Raw genomic sequence first — 23,838 nt, forward strand, 5'->3', positions numbered from 1 at the left:
TTAAGGCTTTTTCTCCTCGAGGTGCCGGGCTGTGAGCGTCCTCACCGAGCCAGGGCCTGGCTGGGCTCCGAGCCCGGACAGCTCGTCTGCTGCAGTGCTGGAGGAGCTGGTGTGGGGACTCACAGGGCACAGGGTTAGAAGTACACGTTGCCACAGGGAGTCACTGTACAGGTGTTGTGTGTGTTTGAGCAGAAGTGGTTTTCCTCGACAGTTTTTCCCCCTACCCCTACCCAAAATGGAGGAAAATCCATCCTTATCTCCAGGCAGCAGCAAGTACTTGGGAAGCAGCATGCAGGACACGGCAGCAGAGGAGAGAGGAAGGCAGAGAAGAGATCTGGACTTTCCTGGTGAGTACTCTGGGATTGGACCTGAGAAAGCAAAAGGAGAACACGGGGATAGCTGCAGTCAGAATCCAGCCCCCCGGACCCTCCTTGGTTCTCTCCTCATGTCTGATCGTGCTCGTGTGCAGGGAAGAGGAAAGAAGCCAAAGGTGCTGACAGGCCAAAGAAGAAAGCTGACACAGGTTCCCCGCCTTAGATAAAGGATATTACTCCCTCAAACCAACCAGATCTCCTCTGAGGTGTCCTAGGAAATCCAGAAGGGCTTTAGGCAGAGGTGACTTACAGCCAGAACAGCACAGGTGGGTCACTGGCTTCCTGGTAAAGGCTGATCCAGTGTGATGCCTTGTGTCTGGTAGATCTCCTTCAGAACCAGCAGAACAGTGTCCTCTGACTCCCTGCAGGGGAGCAAAGGCAATCAGAAGGGGATGCTTCCCTGTGCTGTCAGGCCAGCTGTGATGGCTGGGGTGGATGCAGTGCTCTGCAATGCTGGCAGCACAAGGAGAAGCACAAGTCTCCTTCCTCTGTCCGTGCCCACCCTCTGTGTGTCACAGACAGGAGGAGACCTTGTTGCCTTGATCAGCTGAGGCTTTTCTTACTACGCTGCCTTTGAAACTGACGCCATTCTGCTCGCACCACGCGTAAATTTGCAGCCCCGAGCATGACACAGACACTTACCAGTAGCAGAGATGCCCCTGGAGTGCAAACAAATACTCGTTGAAGCTCTCTATTGGCTTCTCCTGCAGCACGTAGTCGATGCGGTTCCCTCCGTTCAGCCTCCCCACGTTGATGGGGGGGGTCTCCTCCTTCACTGCTGCCACAGGCTCCTCTGGCTTTGTGTCTGCAGGAAGGCAGAGCAGCGTGGCTCACCCACAGGGCACCAGCAGCCATGACAATACAACAGCAGGGCCGTGCCCTCCCTTCACCCCTCTGCAGCTCACACAGGGGAGAGGCAGCTGAAGTGCAAGGGACAGCCAGAGGAGTGGGACGGGCTTAAAATGTGGTGTGGGGTGCTGAGACCCCCCAGAAAACCCCTTCATCAGGCACTAACAGGGGAGGGCCACAGCATCTGGGGACAGCCAGGCGCCTCCACAGCCCAAAGGTGACCCCTTTCCCGGGCACAGGTGATGGGCAGCGTGGCTGTGGGAGTCCAGGCACGCTGCTTCACGGGCAGCTCCCGAGGCTGCATCCCTGGCCACCCCCTGCCCCCACCACCGACCTGGCTGCTTCTCAGTGCCAGCCTCTGCCTCGGCCTCGGAGCTCCCTGCCTCCAGGGCCGGCACGGGGGCGCGGGTGAAGGACTGCCAGGCCACCCGCAGGGAGCCCAGCAGGTTGTTCTTCAGGTCCACGCTCATGCGAGTCAGCCCTTCCTTCAGCTCTGCAAGGCAGGAGGGGGGTGGCTGTGGGGCTGGGGGCTGCAGCAGCAGCCCCGGGCCAGGGGACAGGGGCTGCCTGTGCCATACCCAGGTGCATCCTCTTCCTGCCCTTGTGGTGGGGCAGCAGCATGGGCTCGAACTCCAGCTCCGGGACGATCATGGGCTCGATCCGATACGCCACCGGGTCAAACTGCACACGGGAGGGGGACAGTGGCCAGGGCTCGTGCTGCACGTGTCTCACGCACGACAGCTCTGGGTCTTATACCTACGGGGTGGAAGATGTTGAAGAAGCCTTTGCAGGTGGGCAGGCTGTAGTTTGGGTCGATCCGCTTCACTCCTCGCACCGTGAGGAACATCCCGATGGGAGAGCCAAAGGCAAAGAAGATGGTGGGCTTGTAGTTCAGCTGGGGGTAGTTTGCTGAGACCTGGGAGAGGGGGATGTTCAGATCTGTTCATGTTCTGTCCCTGTGCTGGTGTCACGAGGGCTTTGGGGTGCAGCCAGAGCTCAGCTGTTACCTGTCCCAAGCCAACGTCGCGGTACTGGCAGCTCCTGCCATCCTGGGAGCTGTCCCCGTGCTGGGACGGGGACCCTGGCCCAGCTCCACGTTCACCGTGCCCAGGAGCTGCTGAGCTCCGATCCTGCAGCAGCACAAAGGGGTCCTTGTGTCAGAGGGATGGGATGGGATGGGATGTGATGGCATGAGCACAAGCCATGCGGAAAACAAACCTTCATCTCTGTCTCGGAGCTGATGTAATGGAGTATTTTCATTCTTGGCCCTAAAGGAATTCCCATTTCTTTCAGGTTTTTCTCTGTGCACAAGAACTGGAAAATAAGCAAAGCTGGTGTTAGTCCAGGAGCAGAGGTGTGGTGAGATGTCTCTTCTGTGGGACTGTGTTCCTCCTCAGAGATGCTTCACGTGTGACTCAGTACCAGAAGATGTGCACTGGTGGGGAAGAAAAGCAAAGAAGAGCCACAAGAGCCAGCAAAACAGGGGAACTTCTCACCAGTGCCTGCCTGTCCATTTTCTCCTTCTCAAAAACATCACAATACTCAGACAGCTCCAGCGTCTTCAGGATTTCTTTTACTTCCTCAATACCCCCCGTGCCTGAGGTTGTCCTGGACCCCTGTGAACAGTTCCAGAAGGGATCATGCTTTCAGTTTGCTCCTGTGCACGTTGTGTCCTCTGCCCCATCCCCATGCAGCTGCAGGAGGGAGGGGTTGTGCACACACCTGTGCACATACAGCTCCCATACCTGTGCACAGTGCTCGTCCTCCTCGGGATCAGCCTTCTGGTTCGTCAGGAGATCAAACAAAATGAGTGACCCTAGAAACCAGGCATGGGCAGAGCATCAGCATCTGCAGGGGAAGAGCCTGAGCCACCTCCTTTTTGGGATGGTAGAGCTGCACCCTGGGATTTTTTAAAGGCAGATAATGACAGGACAAGGGACAATGGCTTTAAACTGGCAGAGGACAGGCTGGAGCAGATGGCAGGAAGAAATGATTTACTCAGTGGCGAAGCACTGGCACAGAGAAGCTGTGGCTGCCGCACCCCTGGAAGCTGGGACAGGGCTCGGAGCAACCTGGTCTCGTGGCAGGCGTCCCTTGTAGCCCAGAGCACGGGTGGCTGTGCCCGCCCCGCTCCCTGGCACGCCGCGGGCGAGCCCTCACCCAGGCTGTGCCCCGCGATGGACACCCCGCCCCTGAAGTGCGGGTTGCGCTGCAGGAAGAGCCGGTGCAGGCGGTTCATCTCCGAGGCCACCGTGTCCACGATGGTCTGGCAATAGGTGGAGCTGTTGTAGAAGAACACGTCCAGGATGGTGTCGTTGATGAAGTGACGCAGGCGGTTGATGCTGGGCAGCGTGATCCGCTCCAGGTCACTGCGGGGAAAGGACGCAGGGGCTGCAGCTGGGGAAGCCACGGAACCCCACCCTGTTCTAAAGCAAAGTACGGCTTCGGGGGAGGACTGACACAGTCTCCAGCGAGGCGTGTTGTAATCCAGACCCTCAGCTTGTGCCCGGAATGAAGGCAAAGCACAGCCTGTGCTCTTACATTCCAAGAATAAAGAGCCTGCCCTTTCTTCCCCAGGAGCCTGGCCCGCTTTCTGCCCTTGCTGGGGCACTGCAGAGCAGGGCTGCACTGCAGGAACTGGGTACTCAGTTCTCAGAGGCTGCAGCAAGGCGTGGATGTCCACGGTCCCTCCTGAGATCAGCCAGGGAAGGCAGAAGCCCCTGTTCTCGGGATGCTGATGGGAGCAGGCACCTGCTGTGTGCTGCAGAATGGCAGAGGGGAGGTGCTCTGGGGGTCCCTGTCTGTCCTGCTCACCCCTACCCTAAACACTCGCAGCTTTCCCTTTGCTTTTCCAGCAGAAGAGTGGAGTTTCCGGGGCAGGAGGCTGCCTGTGCCCTTTGCCAAGCCCCGGCCGCGGGGCAGGGGCTGACACTTACACGTCCACGCCCGTGGAGTGCAGGGAGCTGTGCCAGTTCACAGGCAGGAACTCCACCCGCCCGACCTGCTGCTGCTCCTGGGCCTTCCTGAAGTGTGCTTGCAGCATGCTGAGCGAGACGTTCCTGAAATCATTCACTGCGGAACAGAAGAACTCTCAGGGAGATGCACCAGGCTCTGGGGCCAGCCTGTGGCACCAACACCACTTAATACGATGAAAGATCATTATGGGGAAATCCCACCGGGGTCTTTAATCTGCTGCTGCTCCCCTAAGCCCCTGAATCTTTAACTACAGACTCCATGTCCTGCCACGTGTGTTTACTGGATTTGGCTGCCCCATCTGTACCTCCTTCGCAGGGGCGGGGCTTTAATCTGCCAGTCAGGATAAGAAACTTTCAGAAATTTATAAAAAAATTTTATAAAATAGCTTTCAGAAATTTGTAAAATACGACTCTGTCGTGAAGCAGAACCGCCGAGCAGCAGCTGCCTAAGCCCTTTCAGGAGGTGGGATCTGGTGGCTGCCTTTGCCCTGCCCCTTTGCCCTGCAGGTGTGGCCGTGCAGCCGCGGGGGCTGGGATGGTCTGAGGCCGCGGGAGCCGTGCCCAGGTGAGGCTCCCCCAGCCCACACCTACCGCACTGCACGATGCTGCGGAAGCGGATGTCGCAGGCGGGGCCGATGCCGTGCACCACGAACACCAGGTGGTCGATCTGCAGCGGCTCTCCTGAGGAGGGGAGGGCAGCTCAGGGCACAGCTGCTGAGGAGACAGCGCCCAGCAGGGACCAGAGCTGCTGGAGGCACCCCCGTGCAGGGCTGCAGCCTCCCACCCTCACCTCAGCCCATGAAAAGCCTCCTTAGCGCCCGATTTACACCTCAAGGCTGCTGGGATTTCTCAGTTCTGCTCAGTTCAGCTGCCCTGGGATGGAGCTGGACCAACAGGGCAGTAGAGGAAGGGGCAGTGGTTCAGCACAGGGAGGTGCAGGATCGGGAGCTCTCAGTGCAGCTGCCCCATGCCCAGCCCACTCTGATGAGCCCCACGGAGCTGCATCTCCCAGGCAGGCCCCAGGTGGAGTCAGGGCTTGTTCTCTACTTCCCACACACCTCGGATTGCAAGCGTGCCTTCCTGAGGGCAGGCACCCTTGGAAAATGGAGCAACTGCCTGATGTCCTCATGGGGACAAGTGCTGAGGCCTGACTGGGAGCTCAGGGCAGCTGGGAGGGGACGGAGCTGACACTTGGCTGCAGAGATGGGGACAGCATGTGCCCCACAGAGTCATCAGCACAAAGGTAAGTGATCAACCACTGTGTCCCTAGCAGGGAAAGAAACTCCCCTCCTGTACAAATCGAGACCTCAGGGGTCATTTCAGGCACTGCAGAGCTCCCAGAGCTCTGTCTCTGCACAGGAGCTGGAAGCTCACCACCCTCCCCTGGATCTGCAGCTCGCTGGGGCTGGGGCTGGGGAGGTTTCTGAAACCACTGGGATCCTTTTGGCACAAAATGTTTTGACGTGCACTTCACTTAAAGGATCATGGGAGCTTCCTCCAGTCTTTGTGAGGGATCAGGCTGGAAAACTCTGCACGGGGTTTTGGATGGGTGGAGGGGAGAAGCAGGCTCACCGCTGGGGATCTCCACTGCGATGTTGTCCACTCCTCTCTTCACAGTCCGGGGCCGGCCTTGTTCCGTGGGGGTGGAGACCCAGTCGTCGGAGCTGGCAACGGGATGGTAGTGAACCATCAGCTTGGGAACAAGAAGAGCCTGTCAGTGACCCGGGAGCAGGACAGCCACAGCAGAAGCAGTGAACCATCAGCTTGGGAACAAGAAGAGCCTGTCAGTGACCCGGGAGCAGGACAGCCACAGCAACTGCTGTGGTACCAGACTGTGCTGGGCCCAGCCCTTTGCCCACAGAGGTGCTGGAAAGAAATGTGAAGCTGTTGGCAGGCTCAGCTGCCATTGCCCTCTCCTCTGGCACAGGCAGGTGAGTGCAATGGCTTTGGGACAAACCCATTTGAAGGGAGCAGCACAAAGAGACCCAAGGGGATGTCCTCACTGGTCACCACGGAGACCACCTGGCCTGCTCACCTTTGGGTTGTGCAGGATAATGACTTCTCTGTTGGGGGACTCCAGCTTCTTCTTCCACTCACCCAGGGTCACGGCAATCATGTAAGCTTCCTACAGAGAGAACGCCCACTGTGAGTCAGCTGGAAGCGTGCCCATCAATGTTCAACCTCCTGGGACATTCCCCACCCAATTTTCAGACTCTCTTATCAATACTCTGCAAAGGAAGCAGAGAAATCAGCTGGAGGAGCAGCAGGGTCATCCCAGGATCACCTGCTGAGAGTGTTCAAGAGCTCCCCGCTTTGACAGCAGCAGCATCAGACTTCTCCATCCCCTTAGAACTGGTTTTGGCACATCAGAATGGAGATTATTGCAAAGATGGGTATTTTTATACGTCTGCCTATACATCTCTACGTTTGCATCATCCCAAAGGAAAGCCTGGCACTTTCAGGTGTGGTGGAAGGATGCACCGAGGCCAGACGAGGGCAGGGGAAGGGGAGGCCACGGCAGAGCTCACAGTTACATCAATCAGCTGCAGGAATGCCGTGCCAAAGCCTCTTTGGAGTTCATGTCCTCAGGCCTGACTGTGGCCTTGTACGGGGTTTGGGGACATCAGAGGCAGTGTGTGACGAGGAGAAGCTGAGGTGGAAACCAAGAGGAAAGGTGTGCTTACCTCCAGTTCCTCACTGAAGGACTCCGAGTAGGGAATGAACTTATTGTCCTTGTCCCCCTTGTAGAACCAGGTGCAGCGCCGCACTTCGGCCGCCTCCTCCTCCCAGTACACGGCCACGCGCTGCCGCGCCCGCAGGTGCACGTCGTACCTGCCCCCCGAGGTGGGGACCACCACGCCCTCCTGCTCCTTCCCTGTGGGAACAGGGCCTGCAGTCAATCCCCACAGGCCTGGAATGGCAAAGCTCCCAGAGCTGGAGCACCGCAGCCGGGCGGCTCAGAGCCACCACGGCAGCAGATGCCCGCGTCCTCCGCACCCGAGTTCCGAGAGCGCTGCTGGGGTGAGACCCCCCCGAGTCAGACTTGCCCCAGAGGCAGAAGGTAAGATAAAAACATTACACTGCACTGTCCTTCTCTCCAGCTCAGGCACATGCTTAAGTGGCCTCTCCCTGCCTGGCCTGGAGGGTAAAAGTGAAACTGAGGCCCTGGGAAGTGCATTGTGGAACAGTGGGGGTGCCCCAGGGTCTCCTGTCTCTCAGGGGTTCTGCTGCAAAGCAGAGAACTCCCTACAGACCTCAAACTGTGAATTTCGCTGCCTTTTGGGTCTGCCTGTGGGCTGGGCTGGTGGCACAGCACCCCGTGCCAGGCTGGGCCAGGCAGCAGCACCGGGGATGGGCAGCACAGCCTCTAATCCGAAACTTCCTGGGCGAGGGAGGACGGGAGCCAATCCTTGGGCAATCGGAGCTCTGCCTGTGGCAGCAGCAGGTGGCACAGATGGTGACATTTGGCACACAGGGGCCTCAGCACAGGGCTTGGAGCTGACCTCCAATCCTTGCTCTCATAGCAGGCACAGCTCCGTGCTGTGGGGACTCTCCCAGCGGAATTCCTGCCATGCTGGCAGCCTTCTCCCCGCCTCGCCAGAGGATGCTTTGCAGTATGATTATATATAATTCAGAGCAGTATCAGCTGAATGGGGTCAGACCATTTGGTGCATCCGAACAGCCCAGTTATTGGGAGCGGGCACACGGCCAAAAAAGCCCCAATTTACGATTCCTCGAGGGAAAACCTAGCATCCCAGGCGGAAGCCATGTGTGTGTACAGGGAATTTTCCCCTGGTATCCAAGCACACACCTGATGCTCCCCCGCCAGCCCCAGCAGGCCCATTCCTTAGGGTGATTCCAGAGCGGGGACGCGGGACAGAAGCAGAGCCGGGGCCGGCGGTGCCGCGGGACCCCCGGCCCGTGCCGCCCTTACCTGCGCCGTGCGCCGCCTCCAGCCGCTCCGAGTCCTGCGCGCTGAACGGCACCCAGCGCTCCCGCGTGTCCGTGACCTTGCAGTAGAACCAGTGCGGCACCACGGCCTCGTACCGCCCGCCGGGCTCCGGCTCCGGGGGCTCGGCGGCGGCCGGCGGCGGCCGCGGCGGCTCCTGCGCCGCCATGGGGCTGCTGCGGGGCGAGCCCGGAGCGCCGCTCCCGCCGCCACCGGGGGCTCCGCGGGTCGCGCCGCGGGAACCCGGCCCCGAGCGGCCCCGAGCGGCCCCGAGCGGCCCCGCTGCCCCCGCGGCTGCTGCGGCGCGGAGCGGCCCGGGCGGCAGCGCAGGCTCCGCTCCGGCCCCGGCGACCGCCCAGCCCGGGGCGGTGCTGCCCGCGGCCCGCCCCCGCCGTCACGGCCGGGGAGGAGCGGGCATTGCCCGCAGTCCCTGCCCGCAGTCCCCGCTGGAGCTCCTGCCTGCACCCCTGCCCCTGATCCCCGCCCGCAGCCTCTGCCCTCAACGCCTCCCCGCAGCCCTGCGATTGCTGCCCGCGATCCCTGCCCATGACCTTTGCCTGTCATCCCTGCCCGTGTTCCCTGCCCGCGATCCCTGCCCATGACCTTTGCCTGTCATCCCTGCCCGTGTTCCCTGCCCCTGATCCCTGCCCCTGTTCTTTGTCCGTGTCCCCTGTCCCTGCTCCCTGCCCCTGATCCCTGCCCCTGATCCCTGCCCGTGTTCCCTGTCCCTGTCCCCTGCCCCTGTTCCCTGTCCGTGTTCCCTGCCCCTGTCCCCTGTCCCTGCTCCCTGCCCGCGTTCCCTGCCCTCGGCACTGGCCCTGGTGGGGGTGATGCTGGCCCCGAGCTGGATGCGGGGCACCGGGGTGCGGGGAAACACCCACCCCCGTGCCAGCTGCGGCAGGAACAAACACTCCAGCATGGGGTAATTGCAACAGAAACCACGCGGGGCTGATTTAATGTTTGTTTTTCAGTCCCTCTGTGACACTTTAGCCTCTGTGGTGATTGAGAAACTCCAGCACTGCTGGAGAAGCAACGGGCAACCCCAGAGTAAGTTTGGTTTCTGTAGAGATGAGCCCAGCGATAAACAGAGACAGACTTTCTAATTTGGGGGTTGTGATGTGGGTGGAAGCTGCAAGATAAACCAGTTGCCAGGAGTCGCTGTCCCAGTGCTCACCTTGGCACAGCAGGGATTGATGAGGAAAACAGGAGGGTCAGGAGTGCTCAGCTCCCCAGTTCTGCAGCTGGGGCCCCTGCAGAGCCTGCAGCAGTCGTGCTGACACAGCTCCTGCCCGTGTCACACCGTCTCCACTCGGGTCATCCGGCTGAGCTGGGACACACTCTGGTCCTGTGTCCAGGCAGCAGGTAGGGATGGGTTACAGCAGAGCTTCCTGCAGGCTGAGGTGTGGGATGTGTGCCCGATCCCTGATCCCAGCTCACCTGTGGGGGAAACACACAGGAGCCACCCAGGGATGCTGGAGTGTCACAGGCAGGCACGCCGTCCCACAGGGATCCCCACGCCCTGCAATGACAACCTGCCATTTCAGCCCAATTCTTCACGTTCTCTCGTGGGCTTTTCTCTGGGGATTTACATAACCCTCCGCCAAGGAGGCAGGGACAAGCAATATTGTTCAGGAATATGCTACCTGGATGGGTTCAGCTGATGGGGGCTTCACCAGCACAGGGACAGGGCAGCACTCTCTGAGGACTGGGAGTTACTGCCCTCCCAGGACAGCCAGTGGTCCCCAGGAGGCACTGGCCAGGCTGGAAGCACGGACCAGCTCGGCCTGGCTGCTCCCTGCCTGACACAAAATGCAGCAGCAGCCGAGCCCTTCCCTGTCCCAGGACATCCAGCAGCAGCTGAGCCCTTCCCTGTCCCAGGACATCCAGCAGCAGCCGAGCCCTTCCCTGTCCCAGGACATCCAGCTCGCTCCCGGCTCTCCCCGGACGTGGCTGGCTGTGCAGGCTGACCACACGTGGCCATGGTCACACCCAGCAAGCTCCAAAGGTCATCCTGTGCCCACAGCCCTGTCTGGGAATGTGGGATCTGCCTCCAGGACCTCGGCTGGCTGGCAGCACACAGGGCATGGCCAGGGCACCCCCAGCCTCAGGCATCCTAAATCCCTTCCAGACCGTCTCCCGCACTGGCCTTAGAGCCACAGCTGGAGGCTCCTGGGGCATCTGCACTGCCTGGTTGGCAATGGGGCACCCTGGCACCCCAAAACAGCCTTCTCAGATGTTCCATTCACCCCTGACCTCAGCACTGGTACAGCCAGGCTGGAGCTTTGGCCTGAGTTAGAAAACCTTCCCCACCACTTCTCTTTAAAGAAAAAGAGACTTTGAGACATCTCAATTACAAAATAACATTTAAAACTCAGGGTTTATTGGGTGTCACACGTAGCAGTGAGTTGCTGTGCCGGGGGTAACCAGGAGGCTGAACAGGCCGAGCTGCTCCCTCCCCGTGCTGCTGCACAGTGCGACACGGAACCCGCAGGATGGAGAGGGACACAAAACGGGATTCTGACCAAGTGACCTGGAATCGCTTCCAAGCATCCCGCCCCTGTTCTTTCCTTGGCTTGCACTTCTCCTTTCCAGTGTCAGAACTGGGATTTCCAGTCTGTTCCCATGCCCACAGGGACACCCCAGGCTGGCTCTGCACCACGCAGGAGGAACAGCACGACGTGACGTGTGCCAGCACAGTCCTTCCCTCCAGCACTTCAGTGCTGCTCCTTGAGTGCACCAAACCCAAACAACCCCTATGGGGACACACGGGGTTTATGGCGAGGGAGCTGAAGCTGAAATTACAGGCAGTGAGGACAAGCCCAGAGTCTTGGTTGGTGGCTGCACATTGCAGCACATCTGACGAGTGTTTGAAGACTGGCTGTGGCTGTAGGAGGCACCCAGAGATTGGGCCTGGTCTGGGGAACTCTGTACACAGCCCCACAGGGCTCCATCCTTGGCCCAGTTCGCTTCAGCATCCTCATTAAATACTTTTGCTGCTTCAAACCTCTCTCCATTTGTCCTTTGCTGAGTTGTTTGTCGGGGTTGGGCTTCTGGGCTGGCTTTTTGGTGGGTTTGATTTGATTTGTTGACTCAGGGCTTATTGCTATTCCATTGTCAATAGTGCGTAGCAGAAAGAGCTGAGATTTAAGAGAACTCTTTGGAACCTCAACCACAGGCTGTGTGTTGTGGCTCATGTGCTTTCACAATCCCTTTCTTTCCAGTTTTTCCAGTATGGCCTGAATTCTGTGGACGGACTCTTTCCTGGCCTGCCGGACACTGTCCTGGCCCCCAGTCTCAATGGAATCCAGCTCCAGCAGCAGCTTGGTCAACATCTCCTCCAGCAGCCGGTAGGATTTATCCGTCTTTTTCCCTACAAATTCGTCCACCTCTTCCTCCAGCTGTTCAGCCTCCCCCATCACGTGGAGGATCCTCTGAATCTCCGGCTGCGTGGCTGCAGGATTCGCGGCGGGCTGGTCAGCAGCTTTGAAGCCCAGCTCCTGGCTCCTGGCCACGGGCTTCCGAGGAGCGAGGTCATAGAGCTGGGGCTGGGCGCTGTACTGCACCCGGGGCTGCGACGGGGCAGGCTTGGCCACCCTGTGCTCGTTCACTGGCCCCGAGTGCCGCTGGCTGCCATCAGAATAGTAACTGTGCTGGCCGGGGCTTTGCTCAGGTCTGTCGTAGACAGAGTCCTGCAGTCAGAGGGAGAAAACACCTCTAAGTGCATTTCCCTTCAACCCGCAGGTTTCCGCTCTCATCCTGCACCAAACGCTGGACGGGGCTGGGGGTGCTGGGGACAGGGACCTGTGCTCTGCTCCCATGTTAGAAAGGAAAAGCCCAGCAAGGGGCACCTGTCCCGAGGAGGAGTCTGAGCTCCTGAACCCCCCATCAGGGCTGCTACTGCCTGGCACCAAAGCCGTGGAGCCACTTAATCCCTGATCCAACCCGGAGAAAGCCTGTCAGACCCATTTCAAGACCCACCCAGGACAGCTTGTCCTTCCAGTACTTTATGGAATCACAGCCACGGATTTAAGTCTTCTGCATGCAAGCAGGGCCTCACCTGTCCCTGTGGCTCCCAGGTGGGAGGGTGGGAAGGAGCCCCGCTGCCGGTCCAGGATGGCTGTGAATCCGAGACGTAGAGGCTGCCGTGCCCCGAGGCGGGCCAGGCGTAGCGAGGCTGCACCCCATAGCCAGAGTGGGGGCCCCACGTGTCCTCCAGGGCTCTGGGCTGCGGCACCGGGCCCTGCCCCGTCACCCCTGCACTGCTGTCTCCGTACGGATACTGCGGCACCGGCATTCCCGGGGTCTGCAAGGACAGGGGAGCAGGCGTTACAGGGGGTCACTGCCAGCCCTGACCCCTCACACAGCCCTGGGAGCTGGGACAGGTGTTACAGGGGGGTCACTGCCAGCCCTGACCCATCACACAGCCCTGGACAGGCGTTACAGGGGGGTCACTGCCAGCCCTGACCCCTCACACAGCCCTGGACAGGCGTTACAGGGGGGTCACTGCCAGCCCTGACCCCTCACACAGCCCTGGACAGGCGTTACAGGGGGTCACTGCCAGCCCTGACCCCTCACACAGCCCTGGACAGGCGTTACAGGGGGGTCACTGCCAGCCCTGACCCTCACACAGCCCTGGACAGGCGTTACAGGGGGTCACTGCCAGCCCTGACCCCTCACACAGCCCTGGGAGCTGGATGCAACAGCTGCAGCTCAGGTTGGCTGCCCAATTCTCGCTTTCCTGGCCCAAAAGCTCAGGGTCTCCAGAGAACAGGGTGACCACCCGTTTTGGTAAGAGGCAGGATAGGGCACTCAGGAGCCACGGGGACCCCCAGAGCCCCACCAGAGCCGCTTCCCCCTGGTGCAGCCCCACGACCCATCCCGGGAAGCGCACGCTCTGACCCTGGGGGTGCCTTACCTGTGGCGGGGAGTAGCCGGGGACCTGCTGCCTGCGGAGGGCCGAGCCCTCGGGGGGACACTCCGGGGGGCCGTAGCTCCAGGCGGGAGCGGGCGACGGGGGCCGGTAGAGGCCCGCGGGCTCCGGGGCGTAGGGGCTGCGCGGGGGCCCCGAGCAGTAGAAGCCCCGTGCCTGCGGCAGGCTGGCGTAGTGCGGGTACGGGGGGCTGTAGGCTCCGTTGGCGTAGGGAGAATCCATTGCCTGGGGAAGGGAAGAGCACAGGGAAGGTGACGGGACGTGGACACGGGCAGAGGTGCTCCAGGAACGAGGTCTGGCCCTTCCTGCAGCATTGAGCCACGGGGTTCCTTTGCCCTCCAGCTGATCTGCCCCAGTTTTAGGATTTCCTGGTCTAAGCTGGCTGTACCAGGCCTAACACTGAGCTTAACCAGGTCTCGCTCAGCCGAGCTGGGCTCGGGGGGAGGCGTGCAGCCCCCCACAGTGAGCAGCTCCTGGAGGATTCAATGCCAGCGCTGCATCACCGATGGGAGATGGAAAACTCTCCAGGAAAGTTCCTTTCCCTGCTCATTCTCAAACAGACAAGCTCTGCCAGCCAGTGCTCAGCTCCTGGAGCTGCAGCCCGTGTGGGTCTCTGTACGGAACATCTGCACACCCAAGGCACATCCGAGGATTTACCCGGATCCATCCCATAACTGATGCGTAGGGAACACGAGTTTCCACCTGACGGCAGAGGGGACGCTGAAGCACAGGATTTCAGGAGCTCGGGCTGTACAACCCGTGTGCCGGGACTTACGGGAGGGCTGGAGCAGCCGGGCAGCCCGGAGGAAAAACCAAAGCAAAGCAGAGCAGAGCAAAGCAGAGCAAAGCAGAGCAAAGCAAAGCGAAGCGCGGCGGGAGAGCGGAGCCTGCTCCGGCAGGGCAAGGCCCTTCTCGCCACGCGGAATTCGCACGGCAGCCCGAAACCCGGCTGCCACAAACGCCACGGGGAGCGGATCCGGCAGTGCCCGCCGCGGCACCGCACCCGGCCGTGCCCAGCCCCGTGCCCGTGGCCCTCCCGCTCCGCGGGGCGCTCCGGGGTCCCCGCGGCCCCGGGGTCCCCGCGCCGGCACACGCGCCCCAGAAACGTCCCCGCGAAGCGGCTCCGCGGGCAGCGCCTCCCCGCGCTGCTTGCCGCCCCGTTACACGCCCGGAGGGCTCCGCGAGCACAGCCACGAGAAACCGGCGGGGCCTGGGAGGCTCCCGGGGACCGCCCTGCGCGCCCGTTACCGGGGCAGGGCCGGCCTGAGCGCGGCCCGTCCGCCCCGGGGCCGTGTCTGTCCCGGGGCCGTGTCCAGCCCGGGGGCCGTGTCTGTCCCGGGGGCCGTGTCCAGCCCGGGGCCGTGCCCTCACCGGGGGCCGCGCCGTTCCCGGGGGCCGTGCCCTCACCGGGGCCGTGTCCAGCCCGGGGGCCGCGCCGTTCCCGGGGGCCGCGCCGTTCCCGGGGTCCGTGCCCTCACCGGGGGCCGCGCCGTTCCCGGGAGCCGTGCCCGCCCCGGGGGCCGTGCCCGCCCCGGGGTCCGTGCCCTCACCGGGGGCCGTGCCCGCCCCTCGCCCCCGTTACCTGCGCGGCCGCCGCGGGCGGGCCCGGCCGGGCCGTGCGGGGCTCCATGGCCGCCGCCAAGGCCACGCCCCCGCGCGCCCCGCGCCCAATCGGCGGCCGCTCCCCGCCCGCGCCGGCCAATCGGCGGCGGCCCCGCGCGCACGGCCGGCGCGGCTTAAAAGGGCAGCGGCGGGTGGGCCCCGCCCGGCGCGGGCGGTTCCGGGGCGGCGGCGGCGGCGGCGCATGGCGGCGCTTCCGCTGCGGGCGCGGCGGCACCATGAACTACATGCCCGGCACGGCCAGCCTGATCCAGGACATCGACAGTGAGTGTCCAGCGGCGGCCCGCTCCGCGCCCCCGTCGGTGCCTGCCCTGCCGCGCGGCCCGGGGCTCCCGCCTCCCCCGGGTCCCGCCCCGCGGTTCCCCGTGCGGCGCCCGGACTCCTCTTCCCGTGGCGAGCCGGCCGCGCGTGGCGCCGCCCCGGGCGGGTGCCGGGGCCGTGCCCGACCGCCCGCTCTCCTTTCCCGCAGAGAAGCACCTGGTGCTGCTGCGGGACGGCCGGACGCTCATCGGGTACCTGCGCAGCATCGACCAGTTCGGTACGGCCGGGCCGCGGGAGCGCCGGGGATGGGGATGGGGAGGAGGAGGAGGAGGAGGAGGGAGCGCTGCTTTTCCAGCGTGATCGTGCTGGGGCTTGAACCGCCGCCGCTGTGCCCTGTCCGCTGGTCCTGGCGCTTCGCGGGGGCTTCTCCCGCACCGGGGAGCTCCCCGTCCCGCCGTTGCAGCCAGCGCTGGCGCTCTGGCGCCGCTTTTTGGGCAGAAGCAGCCGGGTGGTGTCCATCCCCCGGCCGAGCGCTCCGTCCTCGCCCTGAGCTTGCAGCGCCATCGCCTTCTGAGCTGCGGGCTCGGAGCTCGCAGTGTCGGTAGCTCCGGGCAGCCACCGAGTGCCGGGGGAGAGCCGGCGCCGGTGCTGCTCCGGTGGGACGGGGGACACTGCTCGGCGGAACGTCGGTTGTTTTCTCTCTGTCTCGTTGCTGCAGCAAACTTGGTGTTGCACCAGACTGTGGAGCGCATCCACGTGGGCAAGAAGTATGGGGACATCCCCCGGGGCATCTTCGTGGTGAGGGGCGAGAACGTGGTGCTGCTGGGGGAAATTGTAAGTGCTCAGCTCCCGCTGCAGTCTGGGCCCGGGCTGGGGGGGGTTGCGGTCTGTCTGTCTGTCTGTCTGCTGTGAAATGTGGGTGCTGCTGTGGGCTGGACTCGGAGCCGCCTCCAGGGCCAGTTCAGGCTGAGGCAGCGCAGAAAGGCCAGCCTGCAGGGCAGGGCAGGGCTGCCTCCTGCTGCCGCAGCCCCTCTGGGATGACACGAGGACGAAGAACAAGAGCTGCGGGGGAAGCTCCAGCTTGTGTGGCGCTGCTGGAGGGTGGCACCGCTGGCTCTGCCCCGGCGGACACCACCTGGGACGGGCTCAGGAGGAGCCGAGCGCTGTTTGCTTTGGCGTCCCCGGGAGCCCCTTCCCAGCGCTGTGCTGGGGATCCCTGCCCACGTCCCCTCCCCTCAGAGCGCTTCCAGCACCTCTGTCTTCTGTCAGCCCCGCCGGGACTGGCGGCAGCTGCGTGGGCACTGCTGCCCCGCGGTCCAGGGACGCCGTGCGGAGCTGAGGGCTCGATTCTCCTGCAGGACCTGGAGAAGGAGAGCGACACACCTCTGCAGCAGGTGTCCATCGAGGAGATCCTGGAGGAGCAGCGGGTGGAGCAGCAGGCCAAGCAGGAGTCGGAGAAGCTGAAGGTGCAGGCGCTGAAGGAGAGGGGCCTCTCGGTGCCGCGGGCCGACACGCTGGATGAGTACTGAGGTGCTGCCCCTTCCCTGCAGGGAGCGAGGGCTGCTCCAGGGCCCGCCTGGGCAGGGACAGACTGCCTCGGAAAGGCGGGTTTCCTTTTCAGATTGTATTTTCCGTGGTGCTGGTAACTGTACACAAATCATGCCTTTAGTCTCCTTCTGGAGAAGGAGACGAGGAGGGCCCAGCGCACTGGGAGTGCAAGCATTTGTGTTTGGGAGGCAAATCACTGCTCCTTGGGTTTGTTTGCTTTTTCCTCCTCACATGACTCTGGGTGAGAGTTTTCCTTGACATGTAAATAAATCCTTCATCCTGACATCGATGGCTTTCCGGTATTCTGGTCCTGGCAGTTCCCCCTCTCTCAGGACGAGCACCCCTCAGGCCAGCTCCTGTCCCCTCTGTGCTGTGCAGGGACAGACGGGACCCCTGGGCTCACTCTGAGAGAATGCTGGAGCCCGGGGCAAGATCCTGCTCTGGGATGGGGACCCTGTACCCCAGCAAAGACCACTGGTACCCCCCAGCTAGGCTGTGCCACTCCCCTGCAGCTGAACCTGCTAATTACCAGCTGAACCCGCTAATTACCTGCTGGTGAAGAGCTGCTGCACCTGGGGCACGGCAGAGCCTGGAGCTCCAGCCCCTCCTCGCCTGGGTGCTGGGGGAGCTGCTGCAGCTGTGTCAGGCTGCAGAGTCCTTTGCCCCAGCGTGTCCCGGCCCTTCCGAGGGGAGGAGAGGCCTTGGCCTCGGGGCTGGCTCTGGGCAGCTGCCAGGCCCCAGGAGCCTCCTGGGTGTGGGCAGGGAAAGGGCAAACCTCGGCAGGGACAATCCCTGTGGAACCTCGGGCTGCTCCCCTGGGCAGTGGGAGTTCTTTGGGTGAGGAGCCCATGCTGGGGGACGGAGGACAAGCCCAGCTCTGCTTGCTGGGGCTGAGCACAGCTGTCCTGGAGAGCTGACAGCTGCTGTGGCCAGTGCTGGCCCCCTCTCACTGGCCCAGGGACCTCTCGCTTCGGGGGGAAACATTTCTGCCCCGTTGGGCTTGAGTGGGTGTTGTGGGTTTGGGCGTAGCAAAGGTTTAAACAAGGAAATTCTATTTCTTGTTCTAAGAGAATTTAATAAAAAGCATTTATGGAGCTGGCGCCTGTGGCTGGAAAGTCTCTGGCAGGCGGGGATGGCTCTTTGGGGGTGTTTTTGCTGTCCCTGTTTGTCTGGGGGGTGTTTTGGGGTGAGGGGGGATCAGGGGCAGCGATGCCCATGGTGGCTGGGGGGAGGCAAGGGCTGCCCAGCCCCGGTGCTGGGGTCCCAGCCCTGCAGCCCAGGGATTTGGGGGTGTGAGGAGCTGGTGGGGGTCAGGCCACGGGCCCATTCTTGCTGCTCTTGAGCCCGTTATCTTATCAGGGCGTCGGGTTGACCTCTGCGGCACCGGGGGCTGTGGTTTGTCTGTGCTCTCCAAATAGCACCACGGGCAGCCTTGGGATGGGGGGACACCCCCCGGCCGGGCTGCTGCAGGAGGGACAGGGTCACCCCGGCAGTCATCCCTGCAGTGGGAACGGGCTGGGAGCGGGGAATGCTCTCGAAGGGGGCTGGGCTGGGCAGGGTGGGGGGCTCGGGGCAGCCTCAGCGTTCTGGGGTCCCTCAGCCTTCAGGCCCTGGTGCAGCTCCAGTGCCTTTGGTTGGCATCGTTTTGGTTGTGAACATTTCTGTACGCTTGTGAACGTTTGTGCTTCAATCACGTGAACGCAAACGGAGCTGTGTGCTGACTTCGTGCAGGAGCCTGGGGGTGCCTCAGGGGGCTGTGGGGGCTGGGGGTGTCCCAGTTAACCAGATCCCCCTGAGGGTTCCGGGTGCCCTCCTGGGGTCTGTGTCCTGCTCTGGGGACCAGTCACTGGCCGCGTTTCCTCACGGGCTGTGGCACAGCGTGGCTGTGCCCGTGTCCCCTCCTGAGGGCTCAGCTGGGGTCCTGCCCCTCCAGCCCGGAGCCAGAGGGGCGGCTCTGCAGGGCTTGTTTTGGTTCTTCTCACAAACAACTGCGTGTCCTTGTGCCGAGGCCGGGAGCGGCGGCTCCATCTGGGACAACAGCCCTGGATCGCTCCCGGCCCCGGGGCTGCGAGCCCTCGCTCCCGCGGCAGGGGGACTGGGAGAACTGGGGCAGTGCACAGCACTGGGGTGGGACTGGGAGAACTGGGGCAGTGCACGGCACCGGGGTGGGACTGGGAGAACTGGGATAGTGCACAGCACTGGGGTGGGACTGGGAGAACTGGGGCACTGCACAGCACTGGGGTGGGACTGGGAGAACTGGGGCAGTGCACGGCACCGGGGTGGGACTGGGAGAGCTGGGGCAGTGCACAGCACTGGGGTGGGACTGGGAGAGCTGGGGCAGTGCACAGCACTGGGGTGGGACTGGGAGAACTGGGATAGTGCACAGCACTGGGAGAGCTGGGGCAGTGCACAGCACTGGGGTGGGACTGGGGCAGTGCACAGCACTGGGGTGGGACTGGGAGAACTGGGATAGTGCACAGCACTGGGAGAGCTGGGGCAGTGCACAGCACTGGGGTGGGACTGGGGCAGTGCACAGCACTGGGGTGTCTCTGGAAGGGCTGGGGCACTGCACAGCACTGGGGTGTCTCTGGTGGCCCCGAACACCCAGACCTGTCAGTGCTCCGCGTGTGCTTGGCCACAGCTCTGGGCTGGACGCTCCTGGCTGAGACTCAGGGGTTCCAAACCCTCCCGGCTCTCCCTCCCCACGTGTGCAGGGAGCTGGGAGCAGGTGGGTGAAGCCCAGAGGAGGGGAGAGCTGTGGCATCACCCGGGAATCACACATGTGGGAGCACGGCTGCAGAGAGGAGTTCCCAGTAAAGGTTTTGGAAAGGGATAGTGCAGCTTCTGCCTCCCCCTGGTCCCTCCAGCACCTCCCTCTAACCCCACGCTGCTGACCTGAGCCTGAGGTGTTTTCTGGCACACAGTGGAGAATGGCAGCCCGGGCAATGGAGAGGAACATCCCGGGGAGCAGCAGGACCGTTCTGGAAGGCAGGTGGGACTCAAATCATCTCGGGAAAGCTGGGGACAGGCCGGGGGAGACAAAGGGCTCCCAGGGGCCGGGTGCTGGCGCAGTGAGGGGGTGACCTCCCCCTGGGCCAAGCTGTTGAAATGGGGGAGCAAGGTCAGGCTCCCTGCAGGAGGGTGCAGGGGCTGACGTCAAAGGAAGCAGCTGTAATTCACAGGTTCCTGGGAGTGCTGGTCTCCAGGCCGTAATTCATCCCAGAAATGTCATTTCAGCCTTGAGCGTTATCGCTGCTCCGCCGTGTCCCACTGCTGGGGCAGATAACGGGGGCTGCCCGGGGCTGCCCCTCGCTTCAGTCCCAGGCTCAGCAGCTCAATGTATTTCATATTCTGTGTTCTATGGGCTGTCCTGGTTCCTGTGCCCAGCGTGTGCAGAGGCTCAGCCTGGCTCGTTATTCCACAATGGTTGTGCTGTGAGACGGTGTCATCCAAAGTTATCCCTTATTATCCCTCATTATCCATTGTTACCCACCAAAAGTTGGACTCCATGACCTTGGAGGGCGTTTCCAGCCTCAGTGATTGTGAGACTGCGCTGATCTGTCACCTGTCACGGGTGATGACCACACCATGGGCCCCAGGTCCATCCCTGGCAAGGACGGCCCACAAGGCAGGGCAGGAGCTGCTCGGGGGGCTCTGCCTGCCCGAGCCCCCGGGGGCTGGGGGTGCTCCGCTGTCCCCGCACGCTCCCAGCCCCGTGCGCTGCCCGCGGCCCCGGCCGATGCGTGGGGAGCCGCGGCCGGCCTTGGCCCGCGGGGCCCGGCCCGGAGTGACGGCTCTTATCTCCCGGCTGACGGGGCAGAATCCTTCAGCCCCGCGTACTTAAGGCCGTGCACGGCGGGGCCGGGGCAGAGCAGCGCTCGGCGCACACGGACGGACACCGCGGCCACCACCGAGGCCACCACTGCAGCCACTGCCACAGCCAGGGGAACAGAGGACAAGCCCACAGCCACAGCCACTGCCCAGCCCAGCTCTGACCCGCAGGGAGATGCTGCCAGCCACGTCCAAGCTCTGCGCCGCCATCTCCTACCGCCACCTGCGCAACATGACCGGTGAGTCCGGCTGCGGGCCGGGGCAGCCCCTGCCCGGCTGTCTGGGACAGAACCAGGCTGGGGCAGCTCCTGTCCGGCTGTCTGGGACAGAACCAGGCCGGGGCAGCTCCTGTCCAGCTGTCTGGGACAGGACAGGACCAGGGCAGCCCCTGCCCGGCTGCCTGGGACAGAACCAGGCCGGGGCAGCTCCTGTCCGGCTGTCTGGGACAGGACAGGACCAGGGCAGCCCCTGCCCGGCTGCCTGGGACAGAACCAGGCCGGGGCAGCTCCTGTCCAGCTGCCTGGGACAGAACCAGGCTGGGGCAGCCCCTGCCCGGCTGTCTGGGACAGGACAGGACCAGGGCAGCCCCTGTCCGGCTGTCTGGGGCTCAGGGATTCTCTCCCCCCCATCACAGGCAGAGTGGGAGTTTCTCACCAAAAAAATTAGAGAAGCTCCTGTTGAGTCACAGGCTCCAGAAAGGACTCTCCTCTTTCTTTCTAAACCCCTCAGAGTGGTGGCTGGGGCCTCGGCGATGTTCTGCCCACTCTGTAGCATGTTGGGTTCTGTGATTTACTGTCCCTGAAACCCTGAGCCCTGTCACTGGGGCCTGAGGGGCTGGCTCACGTCCCTGGGACCAGCTCGGGGTCACACTCCCTCTGGCTGTGAGGGTTTTGTACCTCTGTGCTCCATTTCCATGCTCTTTCCTGGGCACCTGCACGATGCTCCTCAGTGTTTTTACTGCTGCATGGCTGGGAGCTGGAGCCAAGCTCAGGATTGCTTAGGACAACCTACCCCAGGGCAGTGCGATGGCAACCAGCTGCTCCCTGTGCCTGTGGGGACACCGAGGTGGTGACGAGCAGGGACTTTTCCACGCTGTGTGTTTCAACTGGGGAAAAGCCCACGGCTGGGCCCGGCAGCGTGGTGCTGGTGGGTGACACGCTCTCTCCCCCAGGTCTGAGGAGACAAGCTGCCGTGGCCATCAGCCAGGAGCTGAGCAGGCTGGCCAGCCGCAGCCCGGGACCCAGCTCCTGGATCCACCAGGTGCGCAGGAGAAGCTCCTTGCTCAGTAAGTGACACCTGAGGGGTCTGCTCCTTCCTGCTGGGGGGAGACCCTCACAGCCTGGGGAAGAACCTGCTTGAGGGCGGGCTGTGCTTCTGCTGAGCCAAAGGCAGAGTGGGAACGGGGTGTAACCCCCATCCCCTGGGCACAGAGTACCTGGTGTAGGTAAAGCTCAGCTGGCACATCACACTGCTCTTGCTCAGCCCTGCCTTTGTCTGGTGCTGGCAGGCTCAAGGCTGGAGGAGAAACCCTTCAGCGAGATGGAGATGTCTTACATCAAGCAAGGAGAGGAGGCCCTGCAGAAATCCCTCAGAATCCTGGAGGACCAGGACGACTGGAAGACAGAGACGGTGGCGGTGGGTGCTCTGCCCGTGGTGCTGCCTCGCAGCCCTCTCCCCCTGGGAGCAGCTCTGGTGGTAACTCTGCCATCCCCTCCACAGGGTAACGGGGACAAAGTGCTGAGCAAGGTGCTGCCGGGCGTGGGGAAGGTGTTCCGGCTGGAGGTGGTGGTGGACCAGCCCCTGGACGCGGTGTACGGAGAGCTGGTGGACAACATGGAGCAGATGGGAGACTGGAACCCCAGCGTCAAAGAAGTCAGGGTAGGAGATGTGTGTCATTCCTGTCACAGCCAGCCTGCGTTCTGCCCATTTCCTGCTGCAGATGGAGAGGAGCTTTGGCAGTATCTGTGCTGCTGCTGCAGCACGGGCGAGTCTGGAGCAGCTTCTCTGTGACTAATTCTGCAGGAAAGGCACTTTCCTGCAAGGAGCTGCCAGTTCTGCTGGAAACTGGGGCTGATCTGGGGAAGAAAGAGCCCCGAGGCACAAGGAATCAGAGGCAGAAAGGGAATAGCTTTTCACTCAGGAATTGAGAACAGTTCTCACCTGGGGGCGAGCAAGTATTTGGAATTATTGCCACTGCCAAGTCTTTGTCAGACCCTGTATCCGAACACCTGGTAACCAAAGGCAGCTTTTAGCTGTGCTCGCAGTAAACACTTCAAATGAAAGTTTTGATTCTAAACTGCAGATTCTGGAGAAGATTGGGAAGGACACGGTGATCACCCACGAGAAGGCGGCCGCGACCCCGGGGAACATCGTGGGGCCGCGGGACTTCGTGAGCGTCCGGTGCTCCAGGAGACGCGGCTCCACCTGCGTCCTGGCCGGGACGTCCACCACCTACGGGGCCATGCCCGAGCAGGAGGGCTTCATAAGGTACCAACCACCTGCTCAGCCCAGTTACGCGTGGGCAGGGAGGAGATTCCCACAGGCCACAAGCGTTCTCCTGTGGCCTCAGGGTCGCCGGGTTCCTACGGGCAGCAGGGGCTGCTGCAGAAACCCCAAAGTGCATTTTTGAGGCTGAAAAGTCCGAGTTTGGGTCTGACCTGGGCCTCTCTCCCCACCAGGGCTGAGAACGGTCCCACCTGCATGGTCCTGCGCCCGCTGCCCGGCAGCCCCTCCCAGACCAGGCTCACCTGGCTGCTCAGCATCGACCTCAAGGTACCTGGGGCTGGGGGAGCCGGGGGCTCTGGGGGGATCTGGGGGCTCTGGGGGGAGCCGGGGGCTCTGGGGGGATCTGGGGGGCTCTGGAGGGAGCCAGGGGCTCTGGGGGGCTCTGGGGGAGGCCGGTTCTGCTCACAGGCTGTGTCTGCTCCTCCCCAGGGGTGGCTGCCCAAGACCATCATCAACCAGGTCCTGTCCCAGACACAGGTGGACTTTGCCAAACACCTGAGGCAGCGCCTGGCCCGGCCGGTGCCTGCGGCCTGCTGACCACAGCCTGCTGACCACGGCCCACTGACCACAGCCCACTGACCACAGCCTGCTGACCACAGCCCGCTGACCACGGCCCACTGACCACAGCCTGCTGACCACGGCCCACTGACCACAGCCCACTGACCACCCCCGTGCAGGGCTTCCTTCAGGGGACAAGTATAGGGCCACTTCAATTAGCCAAGGCCTTTAATAGCAGACTCCACTAATTAATACATAGCTACACTCAATAAATAGAAAGGTTTATTTATTGAAGCTCATTGTGTAAGTGCAGGACTAAAAATTTCATTCCTGCAGTTGCTTAACTGAGCACGTGCTGGCCCAGTCAGCCAACCCCACCCTCCCTAATTACTTTCAATGAATAAAGCTTTAATTAGTGCTGTCTACAATTAAAGGGCTAATTAGTTATTAGGGAAACAGCTGACTGGGAAGGTACATCCTCAGTGAGGCAAACACGAC

General features: G+C 62.5%; 4 protein-coding genes across 4 annotated transcripts; 2 read left to right on the forward strand and 2 right to left on the reverse strand.

Moving 5' to 3' along the window:
- Positions 1-246: 246 nt before the first annotated feature.
- Positions 247-8,340, reverse strand: DDHD2 (DDHD domain containing 2). The gene is made up of 16 exons (XM_054000847.1): positions 8,133-8,340; positions 6,883-7,073; positions 6,234-6,323; positions 5,771-5,891; positions 4,790-4,879; positions 4,160-4,295; positions 3,384-3,592; positions 2,969-3,039; positions 2,720-2,839; positions 2,442-2,537; positions 2,231-2,353; positions 1,984-2,139; positions 1,802-1,904; positions 1,558-1,716; positions 1,017-1,179; positions 247-736 (listed from the first exon to the last, which is right to left on the reverse strand). The coding sequence occupies exons 1-16, from the start codon at positions 8,314-8,316 to the stop codon at positions 646-648; spliced, it is 2,103 nt and encodes a 700-aa protein (XP_053856822.1). The 5' UTR covers positions 8,317-8,340; the 3' UTR covers positions 247-645.
- A 2,157-nt stretch (positions 8,341-10,497) lies between these two features.
- BAG4 (BAG cochaperone 4) lies at positions 10,498-14,729 on the reverse strand. Its single transcript, XM_054000870.1, has 4 exons — positions 14,660-14,729; positions 13,063-13,302; positions 12,205-12,450; positions 10,498-11,836 (listed from the first exon to the last, which is right to left on the reverse strand). The coding sequence occupies exons 1-4, from the start codon at positions 14,705-14,707 to the stop codon at positions 11,348-11,350; spliced, it is 1,023 nt and encodes a 340-aa protein (XP_053856845.1). The 5' UTR covers positions 14,708-14,729; the 3' UTR covers positions 10,498-11,347.
- A 113-nt stretch (positions 14,730-14,842) lies between these two features.
- On the forward strand, positions 14,843-17,601 carry LSM1 (LSM1 homolog, mRNA degradation associated). Its single transcript, XM_054000882.1, has 4 exons — positions 14,843-14,961; positions 15,167-15,235; positions 15,677-15,792; positions 16,317-17,601. Exons 1-4 carry the CDS (start codon positions 14,916-14,918, stop codon positions 16,485-16,487), a joined length of 402 nt encoding a protein of 133 aa, XP_053856857.1. The 5' UTR covers positions 14,843-14,915; the 3' UTR covers positions 16,488-17,601.
- Positions 17,602-20,408: 2,807 nt separating this feature from the next.
- Positions 20,409-23,757, forward strand: STAR (steroidogenic acute regulatory protein). The gene is made up of 7 exons (XM_054000876.1): positions 20,409-20,576; positions 21,509-21,622; positions 21,845-21,972; positions 22,057-22,215; positions 22,640-22,824; positions 23,016-23,109; positions 23,272-23,757. Exons 1-7 carry the CDS (start codon positions 20,513-20,515, stop codon positions 23,377-23,379), a joined length of 852 nt encoding a protein of 283 aa, XP_053856851.1. The 5' UTR covers positions 20,409-20,512; the 3' UTR covers positions 23,380-23,757.
- The last annotated feature ends 81 nt before the right edge of the window (positions 23,758-23,838 follow it).

The sequence above is a fragment of the Vidua macroura genome, chromosome 28 (genome assembly GCF_024509145.1).
Source record: "Vidua macroura isolate BioBank_ID:100142 chromosome 28, ASM2450914v1, whole genome shotgun sequence".
Taxonomy (NCBI): domain Eukaryota; kingdom Metazoa; phylum Chordata; class Aves; order Passeriformes; family Viduidae; genus Vidua; species Vidua macroura.

What these genes read in the sequence shown, in the direction of transcription:
- BAG4 (XM_054000870.1), bottom strand. Translation starts at nt 14,707, where the DNA reads ATGGAGCCCCGCACGGCCCGGCCGGGCCCGCCCGCGGCGGCCGCGCAG. An exon ending in CGCCCGCGGCGGCCGCGCAG is followed by an intron (nt 13,303 to 14,659) that starts GTAACGGGGGCG and finishes TCCCTTCCCCAG; the next exon opens with GCAATGGATTCTCCCTACGC. An exon ending in CCGGCTACTCCCCGCCACAG is followed by an intron (nt 12,451 to 13,062) that starts GTAAGGCACCCC and finishes CTGTCCTTGCAG; the next exon opens with ACCCCGGGAATGCCGGTGCC.
- DDHD2 (XM_054000847.1), bottom strand. Translation starts at nt 8,316, where the DNA reads ATGGCGGCGCAGGAGCCGCCGCGGCCGCCGCCGGCCGCCGCCGAGCCC. An exon ending in GGAGGCGGCGCACGGCGCAG is followed by an intron (nt 7,074 to 8,132) that starts GTAAGGGCGGCA and finishes CTGTTCCCACAG; the next exon opens with GGAAGGAGCAGGAGGGCGTG. An exon ending in TTATCCTGCACAACCCAAAG is followed by an intron (nt 5,892 to 6,233) that starts GTGAGCAGGCCA and finishes CTTGTTCCCAAG; the next exon opens with CTGATGGTTCACTACCATCC.
- LSM1 (XM_054000882.1), top strand. Translation starts at nt 14,916, where the DNA reads ATGAACTACATGCCCGGCACGGCCAGCCTGATCCAGGACATCGACA. An exon ending in CCTGATCCAGGACATCGACA is followed by an intron (nt 14,962 to 15,166) that starts GTGAGTGTCCAG and finishes CCTTTCCCGCAG; the next exon opens with AGAAGCACCTGGTGCTGCTG. An exon ending in TGGTGCTGCTGGGGGAAATT is followed by an intron (nt 15,793 to 16,316) that starts GTAAGTGCTCAG and finishes ATTCTCCTGCAG; the next exon opens with GACCTGGAGAAGGAGAGCGA.
- STAR (XM_054000876.1), top strand. Translation starts at nt 20,513, where the DNA reads ATGCTGCCAGCCACGTCCAAGCTCTGCGCCGCCATCTCCTACCGCCAC. An exon ending in CCACCTGCGCAACATGACCG is followed by an intron (nt 20,577 to 21,508) that starts GTGAGTCCGGCT and finishes TCTCTCCCCCAG; the next exon opens with GTCTGAGGAGACAAGCTGCC. An exon ending in CCAGCGTCAAAGAAGTCAGG is followed by an intron (nt 22,216 to 22,639) that starts GTAGGAGATGTG and finishes TCTAAACTGCAG; the next exon opens with ATTCTGGAGAAGATTGGGAA.